Genomic DNA, 14,007 nt, shown 5'->3' on the forward strand with positions numbered 1-14,007 from the left:
GTTGACTTCGGCACGTTTGCCACCAGACCATCCTTCCCCACGCCCCCTCCCCGACATCCAGGGAGTCCCAGGGCAGGATCCCACAGGAGCATTTCTGGTTCCACACTGGGTGGAGCTGAAACCAGGGGAACAACCAAAAAAAAAACTGCCAGGTAGCCCCAGAAACCCAACCAATCCTGCTCCCAGAGGAGCTGGCAGGCCCAGCAGCAGCGTGGGGAACCTCAGATTAATGAAATTACAAATCAAATCATGCTCTCTGCAAGGCCTTTCTGCTTCACTTGGCACCAGCCCTGGGGACATTTCAGTCCCGTGCTGCCACAAGCTCCTTTAACACAGACCACTGGAGCTGAGAGCACAGGGCTGGGACCTCCAAAGGGGCTTCACCACCACCACGAAATCCCTTCCACGTTTAGCCACAACACCACAAGGCTTCCTACAGCTGAAGTGCAACACTGAAAAAAACCAGCAGGAAAACGAAGGGGCTGGGGGGGCGAGAGGAGGGGAGGGGAGAGGAGGGAAAACACAAGCGCAGGGCAGCAGGAGGTGCCCCAGCCCTCACCTGCTGCTGCCAGCCCCACGTCCAGGGGGTTCCTCTTGAACTCACAGCGGCTCTGGGTCTCTGGCATAACGAGCTGGCGGCTCTGGTGCAGGTTGGAGATGATGGTGGAGAGGTCGCTGTCGCGGCTGCGGCAGAGCACAAAAACCCCACGTTAAGGAAATCCCATCTGCCCCCTCCAGAACTGATTTTTTTTCCCCCCCCCCCCCCCCCGTGTGAGCACATCTGGGAGAGGCTTTTGTGTGCTCCAGCACTGCTGGATTGCAGGAGAGGTCCCCCCTTCCCTCCCTCCCTCCCTCCCTCCCACGGGTGCCTCCGTAACCTCTCCTCGATTTTGGGGAGTGCAAAGCCCTTCCCGAGCTTCCCTCTCATTTCCCATCAAGGACCCTGCAGCTGCCAGAGCTCCTGATTCCAGCCCTGCCAGATATAACTTGCGTGGGCCAGGACTCACATCTAGGATGGAAAAACTGAAAGCGGAGGAATTGGCAGATCTGCTCCAGAATGAATAGGAAACTTGAACTGAAATAACTGATAGTTTTCTATCAGCTGCCACCCTTCTATTCTTAAGAACCTAAGTTTTTCCATTCCATCAGTGCTGGGACAAAAGGCTGTTTGATTTGATTGAATAATAGTTTTTCTCCTCAGAGAGAAACCCACCACGAGCCCGGACAGCAGCGTTACCCAGAGCTGAGGGGACAGATTTATTTACAAAACCCATTTTCAACTCCCCCTCCAACAGATCCTGAAACAATGCTCTTCCTTCTGGGAAATGAGACTGTGTTAGAGCAATTCAGCATTATTTTGCATTTCTCCTTGCATCACACTGCTGCTAACTAGGCTGGTTTAGTCCTATTTTTCTGATTTTTTCTCTTCTATGGAGAGGAAGAACACAACAACCAGTTCACTGTAGCAGATACTGCAGCTCAGTGGCGAATGATTTTGCTGGCAAACCACTCTCCAGTTGCAAAATGCTCCTGAGCAAATGATCTACAAAGAGCGAGGGGGAAGAACGAGGTGGAACCCATGGCAGGAGCTGGTGGTGCTGGAACATCTCCCTTTTGTTTGTTTGTTTGTTTGTTTGTTTGCAGGAGATGCTGAGCTCCCCATCCTCCCAGCACCAGGGGCTCACCCCCAGCTAAACAGGGCAACTTTTCTTCCTGCCCTCTCTCTGAAGGGAAGGTGACAGCCAGGAGAGCCAGAGACACTTGGCAAAAATGACACAAATTAGGAACACTGCCCTCCCCGCCCAGCCACAGCTCCCTCCCGTGCCAGCACAGCTCCCACCCAGGGGTGTCCTCACCTGGGCCCGGCAGGGCAGCCCGGAGGGTGCATTATCTGCAGAATTACCCAGCACTGATCTGCCTTAAATATCCCCCCAATCCCCCCAGTGCTGCTGCCCTGGCCCCGAGCAGATCCCGGTGCTCCCAGCCCATCCCCGGGGCTGCAGCAGGGGCTAATCCGTGTCTAGCTCGCTGCTAATCAGATCAGTCCAGGACAGAAAGTCTTTAGGTACTTTCAGCGGGTGTCTGGCTGCAGATTTCCACGGGAGGCTGCAGACACAAACAGCCCCGTGATTCCCCATCCCTCAGGGGGATCAGCAGGAGAAGGGATGCTCGGATCCCAAATCCTCTGAGCACCCAGGGCATCTCCCCCCTAATGCACTTCAGAGTGCTCCTTATGCAAGCACGAGGCTCATTACTTAAGCAAGCCCACAGGTGAGTGGGAAGCCCATTTCTCCTGTGCCAAGCAGTTTTGGGTCTTATCCTCTTTTAGCTGCCACCTTTAAGATGCATTATGCAAATATTTTGGTGTCTTAAGTCATTTATGGGATTAATGTGAAGTGATTATCAGTTCTTTTTAATCATGCCAATCAATAAGTGGCTGTCAGGGACAGAGGACAAATGCAGATAAACGCTGCCATCAGCACAAGGCCCGGAAAGGGCGGAGGAGAGGAGCCAGGAGAGCAGGGAGTGGGAAGAGAAAAATGGGATAATTACATCTTTGCATTTGCACAGTGCCTCGCATCCCAATCGAGCCCAGAGTGCTGCTGTGTAAACACCTGCAGCTACTGGGAGGGATTGGTTTATCCACCAGGAAAATGCAACCCTCTCTCCCTGGAGCAGCTCCTCAAATCCCAGAGAGGGCAGAACAGCGGGACAGATCCAGTGAAAACAGGACCCAGGAGAAGGAATCATCCCCACGCCAGCAGTGCTGTTCTCCCTCCCCCAAAATCTCCTGCTTTCAGGAGAATTTCCATTTATTTTTAAAATAAAAACCATCGTGGTGTGCAAAGGTGCATCAGCAAATGGGATGCACGCTCAGGGAGCCACGGGCACACTCCAGGCTCTGAACTCGCCTCAGTTTACCCATGGAGTCAGGCAGAATCCAGTCCCCACTCTCCATCCAGCCCTTTCTGAGCCAGCACACTGCGATGCCGTAACTTCAGGAGGGGATGAGACGAGCGGGCAGCCCCCAGGCCCCTTTGGCTCCCGGCCTGTGAGCCACAGTGGGCACAGAGGTGCTGGCAGATGTCCCCGAGGGTCACACGCCACCCCCAGAGCCGGGGGAGGTGGCAGCTCCCAGTGCCCGCCCGGGCAGCCCCAGACTGGGAGCAACGCCTTCTAAATGTGTTTCATTTCCAGCCATTAGCAGCGAGTGCATCTCTAACGAGGAGAGGGATGAGCAGACTAATGGCTGGAGACAATTAACCGAAATATAAATCAGTGTCAGGGCTCTGCAGAGCACGGGCAGCCAGGCGCCCGCAGGCCCTGGTGGCTCTGCTCACAGACTGCGGGGACTGACTGCAGAGGGGGGAAGGAGACTGTTTGGTCAAAATGGAAATAATGCTCCCTACTGGCTGCCCTTCTTTTGCTGCAGCTCCCTCTCCCCCGAGTGAGGAGGTGACGGAGCAGGAGCTCGCTCGCCGTGCTCCCTCCTCCTCACGGGGCGAGGCTGAAGGAGCCGGGCAGAGATCTCCCAGCCTGCTGGCACAGCCAGCTTTGCTCTGCCCTGAGCTCCAAGGTCACCCCAGGGAGCTCCCAGGCAGCAGAAGTGCAGTCCCCGAGCAGAGGAGGAGCTGCACCCAGCTGCAGCTCCCAAAAGGCTGCTCCCGTGGAAGTCTGGAGCTCAGGCTGTCGTTGCCCTGCTCCGTGGGGATGCACAGGAGTGGGCAGCAGACAGCAGAGCCCAGCTGGCCCTGCAGCCACGGCAGCTCCAGAGAGATAAAACCACAGGGAGTCCTAAACCAGCAGGCACAAAATTCCACAGGTCCAGAAACTCCAAGAGAGCTGAGGGAGTGGGGAACGGGTCCAGCACCACACCAGAGTGGGTAATTTCTAATAATCAAATCAAAGGAAAGCTGGGAAAACACAGTCAAAAATCTCTGAGGGAATGCAAAGCAGGAGACTGGAAGAGAAGAGAGACTGAGAAAGTAAAATAGGAAGGAAATAAAATGGAAAAACATTTCTTTTCAAATACATTTCACTGGCTCTCCATCCCCTTAATGATCACCCAGTAAGTGCAGGGATTATATTAAATTTTACTGATCAATACAGCAGCCATAAAACTGTCCCGACCCTCTGCCCCTCCCTCCAATAAAGAAAGGAAAAATCCAATATGCAAAGGGAGGAATGTCAGACCTGCAGGGGAGAAGACACGAGGGCAGTGACCTGGCCAGGGCAGGGGGAGCTGGCTCAAGGATGCCTCACCTGGCTCAGGTGCCAGGCTCAGATCGTTCCCTCTGCAGTGATTTCCCCCCCTGACCCCTGTGCTCCCACCCTGCCTGGCCAGGCTGAGGCACCAGCAGTGGCAGAGAAGCTGCAAGGAGATGAGAGAACCCCCAGAAGCTGCAGAATCACAAGGGGTTTTTTTCCTTTGCTGGTCTCAGCAGCACAAAAAACCAAGTTTCTGCTGTCAGGAGCAGCGTCCCAGCCAGAGCCACAGGCTGCTGGAGGAGACGGCCTCCAGGGGAGGTTTAGGTGGGATATCAGGGAACATTCCCCACCCAAAACAAGGCAACAAAGCCCTGGCCAGGCTGGCCAGGGCAGTGCTGGAGTGCCCAGCCCTGCAGGGCTCAGGAGCCCTGGGGATGTGGCCCTGGGGACACGGGCACTGCTGGCCTTGGCAGGGTTAGGGCAGCATCTGGTGACCCTGGAGGGCTTCTCCAGCCTGAGGCAGCCAGGATTTAGCAGAGGAGCGTGTGCCTCAGGGCTGCCCAAACCCAGGGTCGGGAGGGATGTAAAGCAGGCAGGGACAGGGGAGGGAATAATGAGCTTTTCATGGAAGCCTTTAAAGGAGAACCCACGTTGGTCCATAAGTGCTGCTGCATCATTACAGCCCCGAGAAACAACCTGATGTGACAGCACAGCTGTGGGATGGCAGGGCTGCTCCAGCACCGGCTTCTAGTTAGCATTTAAAAAAAAAAAAAAAAAAAAGAAAAAAAAAAAAAAAAATAATAACTGATTTCTAAAGAAACATCAGCACTGCAGCCTCTGGAAAAAAAAAACCCTCTCTTTGGTGAATCTGGGGGTTGTACAAGGACCTGGAAGAGCTGCAAGAGCAATTCCTGCTGCAGCCCCCACATAAAACACCACCAATATCACTGCTTTTCCCTCAGCCTGCAGTGTCCAGCCTCCGTGGGCCATTTAATCACAGACTCATTGATTTTTAAGCCCCAGAAGGGACTGCTCTATCTCCCTGCTCTGACCTCCTGCACAGAACCTGTCAGAAAATCAGCCCCTGGTGCTCCCAGTTAATGGTGGCAGCTCAGAGTGGAAAATACGTGTGAGTTGTGTCTCTGCTGTGCAGGAACAGAGACTCCCCATCCCAGCCCTGACCACGCCAAATCCAGTGCTCTGGGAATAAAACCATGAATCCCCTCAGCTTCTTCCTTACTAGAACACAACATTTCCTAAAGTAATTTAAAAAAAAAAAAGTTTCAGAAGCTCTGAGTCCCCCCCTGCACACAGGGCACCAAATGAGTGGGGGATTAGCCACCCTCCAGCCCTGCAGAGGCAGGAGTCACCCCGGGACAGGGAATTCTGAGGAATAACTTTCTCTCAGCACGCCTGGCTGTGCCCTGGCGCGGCCTCCGAGCCAAGGTCAGCGTCCCTGCCCCCAGCAGTAAAGCCAGGGTCACTGAGTCAGCAGGAGAGGCAGGGATGTGGATCAGGGAAAGCCTCAGCTCAGCCCCACCGTCCCCTCCCGGCGCTGGTCACCTTGGCCAGAGCTCCAAACCCCATCCCCGACGGGCTGGGCACGGCGGGATTGGGGTCAAGGGGACAGGGCAGGGCTGGGGGCAGCAGGAGGGGCAGCACAGGAGCAGCCTGAGCTCCCCTGCCAGCGCTGCCACCTCCCTGGCACAGCCTGGCACACCCCTGGCACACCCCTGGCACAGCCTGGCACACCCCTGGCACAGCCTGGCACACCCCTGGCACAGCCTGGCACAGCCCTGGCACAGCCCTGGCACAGCCTGGCACAGCCCTGGCACAGCCTGGCACAGCCTGGCACACCCCTGGCACAGCCTGGCACAGCCCTGGCACAGCCTGGCACAGCCTGGCACACCCCTGGCACAGCCTGGCACAGCCCTGGCACACCCCTGGCACACCCCTGGCACACCCCTGGCACACCCTGGCACAGCCCTGGCACAGCCCTGGCACAGCCTGGCACAGCCTGGCACAGCCCTGGCACAGCCTGGCACAGCCCTGGCACAGCCCTGGCACAGCCCTGGCACAGCAGCTCCTGGAAATTCCCCCTGCCACAGGAGCAAGATGCTCCCCATGGGAATGCTGTGCTCCGGGACAGAACCCAGCAGGCAAAGCTCAGGGAAAGCCACCACTTGGGCACCTCTTATTATTTTTATTTGTAAAATTGTATTTATATCTATTCATTATATAGACGTAATTTCTATTATATTTACATTTTTAGATTACATATATAATTATATATGCATATAATATATATACATTTATATATATAATATTTAATATTAATATATTCTTTAATTATATATTCTACTGTATTATATATTATTATACTGTATTATATATTCTATTGTGTATTGTTATAAGTATTATGCATTATATTATCTATATGTATTATAGTATGTATAATACATACACTATGTATAATACATACACATAGTATAAATACATATATTATGTATAATACATATACTATGTATATGTATATCATGTTTTATGTATGATATTGTACAAATATATTGTATAAATAAATATAAATAAATATATTGTGTATTGTATAAAATGTATTGTATTGTTGTATAAAATGTATTGCAACGTAAACTGTATTGCATATTGTATAAATATATTGTTAAATATTTGTTTATTTGTAGATTATATTATTAAATATTTGTGTTGTATGTTGTTATTATTATAATTGATGTTTGATTTCTATTATATTTTTGTTGCTCGGCCTTTTGGGTAACTTTTCAAACTTCACCACTGGTAAAAAGCCCTCTGGGTCACTCTCTGTCCTTCTCAGACATGAACTGGGCAGACAACAATTCCCCAGCATCCCACCTCTGCCTCCCAGGGGTCTCCAGCTCCTGAGATGTCACCCACCAGGCACAGCAGCAAGGGAGGGAAAGGGGGAAATGAGGGAAAGGAAAGGAGGAGGGAGGGATAAACAAGTTTTCCCAACTGGAGGGAGCAGAGAGGCCTGAAAATCCCAACCCTACCCATGGGCAGCACAGCCCTAAATCTCCCTGCAGACTGAGCCTGAAAAAACAAATTAATCATCCTGCAATGTCCCGAGCAAAATGCCCATAAAATTTCATTAATGCTCATGACAGTTCATAAAAATGATCAGTAGGGCTGGCAACTCCAAAATAAGGTGGAAATAAGTATGAAGATGTTTTTACTGTAAGCCTGCTTTGTCATTCAGCTCTCTGCAAGCTCATAAATAAAAAAAAAAAAGATGGAATTACACCACCCTGAGAGATGGGGAGGAGAGAGATCCCTCAAGTGTGGGACTCGTCAGGGACACACCAAGAGATGTTGTGCTCAGCCACTGACAGGGATGCGTGGCTGGCACAGCTGATGGGGCTGAGGGCTCTCTGAACCCCCCAAATTCCCTCATTTTCTCCACTCACCACGTGCAGCTGATGAAATATTAAAAAAATCCTCGGCTGAGCAGCTTTAGTTGGTGCTGGAGGGGCAGGAGGGGAGGGAGGATCCACAGGAGTCCCTCACACCACCCAGGACACCCCAAACCATCCCAGGGCCACAGAGGGTTTGTTCCTTGTGGATTGGTTCTTTCTTTGAGCACTGTGTGAGCTGAAAGGTATCAGGAATTCTTCCCAAGGCTCACCAATACACACAGGCCTTCAGATGCTCAGTTTATCCCAAATCCTTCAGGATACCCTAAAAAAGGTCCATTACCCCCTCCCATGACAGCTGCACCAGAGATGACAGAGACAGGGGATAAACATGGCCAGAATTACTCTTAATGAACTTTCCCCTTTTCTTACAGGAATCTAAACGCTCTTCTCACCTTTATTTGAAATGCAACTGCAGCTTTAAATGCAAGTTAAAGCTGGTTTAGCAGCTCCCATTCCCCTTTAGCATTTGAATCCCTGCTGGTCCAGAAATGGTCTCCTTTCCCTACCCCACCCCTGTAGCCAGATAAATCTTCCTGGGAATGAGTGCAAGAACAGAAAGTGCTGCTAATGAAATGATGATGACATCATTAATTCAGATTAAGTCATACTTTTCATCACTCCAAATTCTCTCCTTGTTTGGCCTTATCCCTGCAGGAAAGAGAAAAGCCTCTCGGGTACCTGTGCTGTGCCTGAATCCTGAAAGCCCAGCATGAGGACTGAAGCATTTCCCTGAGCAGCCCGTTGCCCAAACCCAGGGCAGGAATGATCTGGATGGGCTGAATTCACCCTGATATTAAATAAATGTCCTTTTCCTGCCAGTGCCAGCCACAGTTGACACATCTGTGGTGTCTCACTGGGGACTTCTAAAGTCTTCCACGGAGTCAAGAACCAAACTGTCCCCCAGAGTCCCCAGGAGTTGTGGGAACAGCTCTGCAGTCCCACACACAGCTGGCATCTCCCCAGTCTCCTCTTCCCTGGCTTCATCTGATGAGCAAAACTTCAGCTTGTTGAGCTCAGCACCAGCTTTCCCAGGTGGGGAGCAATCAGGGGCTGCCAGAGGGGACAGGCAGGTCCCTGTTTGGGGACACTGCTCCCTCTGGCCCTGCCTGGCCTCCCTGCTGCAGCTCCAGGGCTCTCAGCTGGCAGAGCCCAGCCCTGCAGCAGCACCTGCTCAGGGCTCACCTTCAGCCTCCAGCTGCTGAAAGCTCCCTCTGACCTTTCAGCCCCCCTTTTCAGGTCTCAGAGATTAGAAAGGAAAAGCTTACTAGGAAAAAAAAAAAAATAAAATAAAAGCAGGCAGCCCCAGAGGCATCCTCTGTCAGTGCGGGGAGGGCAGGGCAGAGCAGCAGTGCTGTGACAGGTAACGTCACCTGTGTCACTCAGCAGAGCTCTGCTGAGTCAGGAGCAGCCTTGACACCTCCACCAACAGCTGCTTTTCAATCTCCCCTGCTCTCCTTTCCCCTCTCTGCTCTCCTTTCCAAAGGAAGGAGCTAAATCACTGCATTTCCCATTTTCTTTGCTTCTGCCATCTCGTTTCCCAGGTATTTTTCACCTCCTCCTTCCCCTCAGCCTGATTTATGCCCTTTTTCCTCTTGCCTGCTCTGCTCCATTCCCCTTTAGCAGCTGCCCCACATTTACCAACCTGCACACCCAACAGGGCAGGTCACTGACAGCCAAAGAGCTGAACCTTTCTGCCAGCCCGTGCTGGAACTGAGATCTGCTTTGCAGGGCTGTGTGCTGGCAATTTGGGCCACTCAAATACAGAAAAGCTTTTTCTCTCCTGCCATTTAAACCCAAAATCCTTCCTCTACCACACAGCATAACCAGTTTGTTTTTTTTTTTTTTTTCCTTCTAAATGGGCTAGATAGGCAGCTTCTGACAGCTGGACTCCTCAGGAAAAGCAAAACTTCTGTTCCCAAGGGGAATTACTGAGGTTTCTTCCAGGACAGAGCTAAACTGAAGGGAACAGTCAAGTTGAGGAAGACCAGCAAATGAATCTGACATAAAAATCACACCATTATTTTATTCCACGCACTCCAAGCTCAGAATTATTTTTTTAAGACTGGGATTCTAATTTCCAAAGGTGTTGGCACCCTCAGCTGCCATTGTGCAGAATCATCGCTCACAGGGCCATTAATTAAGGCACTGTCAGCACTTCCATCCCAAACCTCTGCCTTTTAGGAGTTTATAACAGCCATAAAACTCTGCTCTGGGCTGAAATTTAGCATGAAAGGCTCTGCCTGGAAGGAATCCATCCTTTTGTATTTGAGAGTCCCAAAAGCTTGGAGCAGCTAACCAGGGGTTTTATTCCAAGGCTGCCTTTCCAAAACCTGTTTTTATGGGTGCTGAGCTGCTGCACTGGCTCACTGTGCTCACTGTGGGGTGGGGTTTGTGCTCTTAACGCTGGAAAATTTAGGAATTGTGGGGGTTTGTGGTTCAGAGCCACAGTCTGTGCTGAGTTAAATACCAGAGAATTCCTCTGCCCTCGCTGTTCCCTGTTGGAGGATGAGTCCATGTGGATGTCCCACCTTCATTCCCACGGCCAAGGTTTAATTCCCTCTCCAGTGGTCAGTTAAAGACAGGGATGTTGTCCTCTGCTCCACCTGTGGTATTATTTTCCCTTTTTCCCACCTCTAACTGAACAGGTTCACACAAAACATCAAAAACCTCTTTAAGCAAAACTCCAATTTCTCCCTGGGCTGCTCTTTGCCAGCAGATCCTGATTTCCCCAGAAGCCCAGACCCTCACCCTGCCCTCAGCTGCCTCCTCCTGCTCTGTCTTCTCCTCCCTGAGAGGTTTCCCAGCTGCTCAGATTTATTGTTCCCCCCTCTAAAAACCGAGCAGTTTTCTACAACTCTGGATTTTCCTGATCTGGAAATCCAGAATAAAAGAGACCTTTCAAAATCCCAGGTTTTAGTGCAAATTTCTGGATTTTTAAAGGATTAGAAGAATTTGTGACTGCTGGCAGCACATGAAGATAATGCACCACACCCAGGATATTAGGGGCCACAGAGGAATATTCATGGAGATCTTCAATTTATGAATTTCCACCTTCTTGGGACCAGAGTAAACACAGCAAAATTGGGCTTTCTTCAGAAGTCTCATAAATTCTCTCTTCCAGTGTAAAAGGGACTGGTTATTCCCACAACTTCCCCCAAAATAAAAACAAAAGAGAGGGTGTGTGGGAAGGGGAGGATGAGGAACAAAAAAACCCCAGAACTGACAGAAATGTTCATTCACATCCATCAGCACCCAGCAACAAATCAGAAACCCTCAGCCTACCATACAGAGAGGTGCCCAAAAATGGTACCTGCAAGAGGTCTCTCGGAAGGAGATGTTCAGATCCCAGTGGGTGTGAATCCTGTAACAAACAAACAAACAAAAAAAGAGAGGTCAGAGGCACGGGCTGAGTGCTCATCTCTGGCCTCTGAAACCCTGCTCCACCCTGGGGACCCCCAGAGCCCCTCAGCCCCAATTCCTGCCTGGTTCAGCCCCAATTCCTGCCTCGTCCAGCCCCAATTCCTGCCTCGTCCAGCCCCAATTCCTGCCTCATTCAGCCCCAATTCCTGCCTCGTCCAGCCCCAATTCCTGCCTCATTCAGCCCCTTCTCCTTTCCTTTCCACACTCCACCTTTTTAGCTGCTCTCACATCTTCCTGGCCCAGAAGGGAATTTGTGCTGTTTGGGGTATTTTACCCTGCAGCATCCCTGGGAAGTCAGGGGCTGTTTTCCCCTTTTCTTCCACGTCCTCATGAGGTCAGTGACACCTTCCCAGCACTGGGAGCAGGTGCTGGAGCCTCCCTCTCATCCTTCACCCCATCCCACTGCTGGGGACTCGGCTGAGGCTGTTCCTGACCCACCCTGTTCAATCCCAGATGCTGTCACTGCATTTCTCCTCTCTCCCTCCCCTCCCACACCAGCGAAAGAGGCCACTCTTTAATAAAAACAGGAATTAAATGCATCAAGCCACAAGACAATGCTGGGCTGAAATCCAGCAGCGTGTGAGGAGCTTGCTGTCAGAGCTGAGCCTTCCTCCCTGGCTCCCCTGGCTCCCATCTGCCTGCAGATTCCTGGGATAACATCCCGGGGATCCTGACAGGCGCTCTGCACCTCGGCCTGGGGAGCTCCCAGGCTGAGCTCATGCATTTATCAGGGCTGGGTGGGATCTCCCTGCCAGGGGAGGGAAGTCAAAGCTCCCCAAACTGCTGCAGAGCAGTGGAATTTGTGGAGTCTAAGTCAGAATCGTGGAATCATTAAGGCTGGAAAAGCCCTCTAAGCTCATCCAGTCCAACTCGTGACCCAGCAGTGCCACGTTCACACTGAACCACGAGCCCAGTGCCACAAGCTCCTTCCTGGAGCACTCCCAGGGATGGGGACTGCACCACTCCCCTCCTCTGACAATCCAGAGGGCAGCAACAACAGCCAGGACTGTCAAAGGCTGGGGTGAGGGACCAGCCAAGGAACTTCCAACTCCAGCTCTAATCCCCAGACTCTCTCCTGCACCAGTGCCCAGCCCTCAGAGCAGCAGGAAAACTGGGAACAGGAAAAAGAGGAAAAGGCCAAGTGATGGAATCAGTAAGGAGGTGTTGGTAGTGCCAGGTGTGCAGGGGGCACGTCCAGGGGTGCAGGAGCAAAGCACAGGTTTGCTGAGGCCTGGCCTAGCTTCCCCATCCCAGTTTAACCTAGTTCTGCTCTCAGTGGGGGCCAGTAAAGCCCCAGCCTGGGGGGAGGACACAGCAGGTGAATTAAGGCAGGAGCAGATGGGGCACAGACCCTGCAGGGCCCAGCTGTCGTGTCTGGGCTCTGGCGCCTTTGTGCTGCTGCTGCTGTCCCCAGAGCCACCCCAGGCCAGCAGGAGGGGGTCAGACTGCTCCTGACATCCCCAGAGCCACCCCAGGCACCCCCAGGGCCAGCAGGAGGGGTTCAGGCTGCTCCTGACATCCCCAGAGCCACCCCAGGCCAGCAGGAGGGGGTCAGACTGCTCCTGACATCCCCAGAGCCACCCCAGGCACCCCCAGGGCCAGCAGGAGGGGTTCAGGCTGCTCCTGACATCCCCAGAGCCACCCCAGGCCAGCAGGAGGGGGTCACTGCTCCTTTTGTCCCCAGAGCCACCCCAGGCCAGCAGGAGGGGTTCAGGCTGGTCCTGACATCCCCAGAGCCACCCCAGGCACCCCCAGGGCCAGCAGGAGGGGGTCACTGCTCCTTTTGTCCCCAGAGCCACCCCAGGCCAGCAGGAGGGGGTCAGGCTCCTCCTGACATCCCCAGAGCCACCCCAGGCCAGCAGGAGGGGGTCAGACTGCTCCTTTTGTCCCCAGAGCCACCCCAGGCCAGCAGGAGGGGGTCATTGCCCCCCACTCGAGGCCCTGGAGCAGCTGAAGTGTCCACTCTCCCCCTCACTGGGCAGGAGGGCTGGGGACCCCATCTGAGGGATAAATGCTGGGCTGGCAGCAGTAGAGGTTCCCTGGGCACTGAATTCCTGCTTTTCCCTTGCTCCTGCCCTCACAGGAACTCTGCCTGCCCCACCAGCCCAGCTCTGCCCCCCACACTGCAGCACAGCTCGCAGGGAAAGGAGAAGAACAAGTGCACAAAAGCAGGGAGAGCTGAACCCAGCTGGGAGAATCCTGCTCTCCTCCAAGGAAATAAAGCTTAACCAAGAGACACAAAGTGCTGGAGAGCACAGCCACGGCAGGCTGGGGATCCCTGCCTGAGAGCTGCCAAACATTCTTCCTCCATTTCCTCATAAACAAGGCAAAGCAATTACAGTAATTAAAGATTTGAGATAAGGGCACTTTGTATTTGGGGGGCCCAGCATTATCAATTACAGTTATCGTGTTGCTCTCCCTCCTAATGAGGCAATCTAGCAGTGCAATTCTGCAGCATTAAAAGCATCATTAAAGGGGCAGGAGGAGCAGGGCACTTCACCAAAACAGACTGCCAGGGTTCCCTGTGCTCAGCAGCTCCTGAGCAGCCCAGGTGCATCCCAAAACACCTTTCCATTTCCAGCAGGAGCACTGGGCAGCTGCAGTGATAGACTTGAACTGTAATTAAGGGTTTATGGGAAGAGCTGGCTGCTCTTCTGTCTCCCTGCTCCGAGCCCTCAGCTGCTGAGGGTACCAGCATCTGTCTGAGGGGAAGGGGAAGCAGCTTCTCTACTGCCAGGCAAGGAGCACATAAAACACCAGAAAAGCAATTACAGCCCTTCAGCTCCCTCTGCTCTGTTTTTATAGGGCTTGTCTCGGGATCTGAGCCCTGCTGTGCATCACGGGGAGATGACAACCCAGCTGAGCTGCAGTGATCTGCACGGGGGGCTGAGGCACGGCGCCTCTGGGGCTT

At 52.7% G+C, this 14,007-nt stretch overlaps 1 protein-coding gene across 1 annotated transcript in view; it reads right to left on the reverse strand.

Moving 5' to 3' along the window:
* SAMD11 (sterile alpha motif domain containing 11) overlaps window positions 1–14,007 on the reverse strand; it is a 75,258-nt gene that overhangs the window by 39,910 nt on the left and 21,341 nt on the right. Inside the window, exons 4-5 of the mRNA XM_053997775.1 lie at window positions 10,987–11,037; window positions 560–684 (exon numbers count right to left, since the gene is read on the reverse strand). Coding sequence (XP_053853750.1) covers window positions 560–684; window positions 10,987–11,037 — 176 coding nt within the window. The remainder of the gene's footprint in view (window positions 1–559; window positions 685–10,986; window positions 11,038–14,007) is intronic.

The sequence above is a fragment of the Vidua macroura genome, chromosome 23 (assembly GCF_024509145.1).
Source record: "Vidua macroura isolate BioBank_ID:100142 chromosome 23, ASM2450914v1, whole genome shotgun sequence".
Lineage (NCBI taxonomy): Eukaryota > Metazoa > Chordata > Aves > Passeriformes > Viduidae > Vidua > Vidua macroura.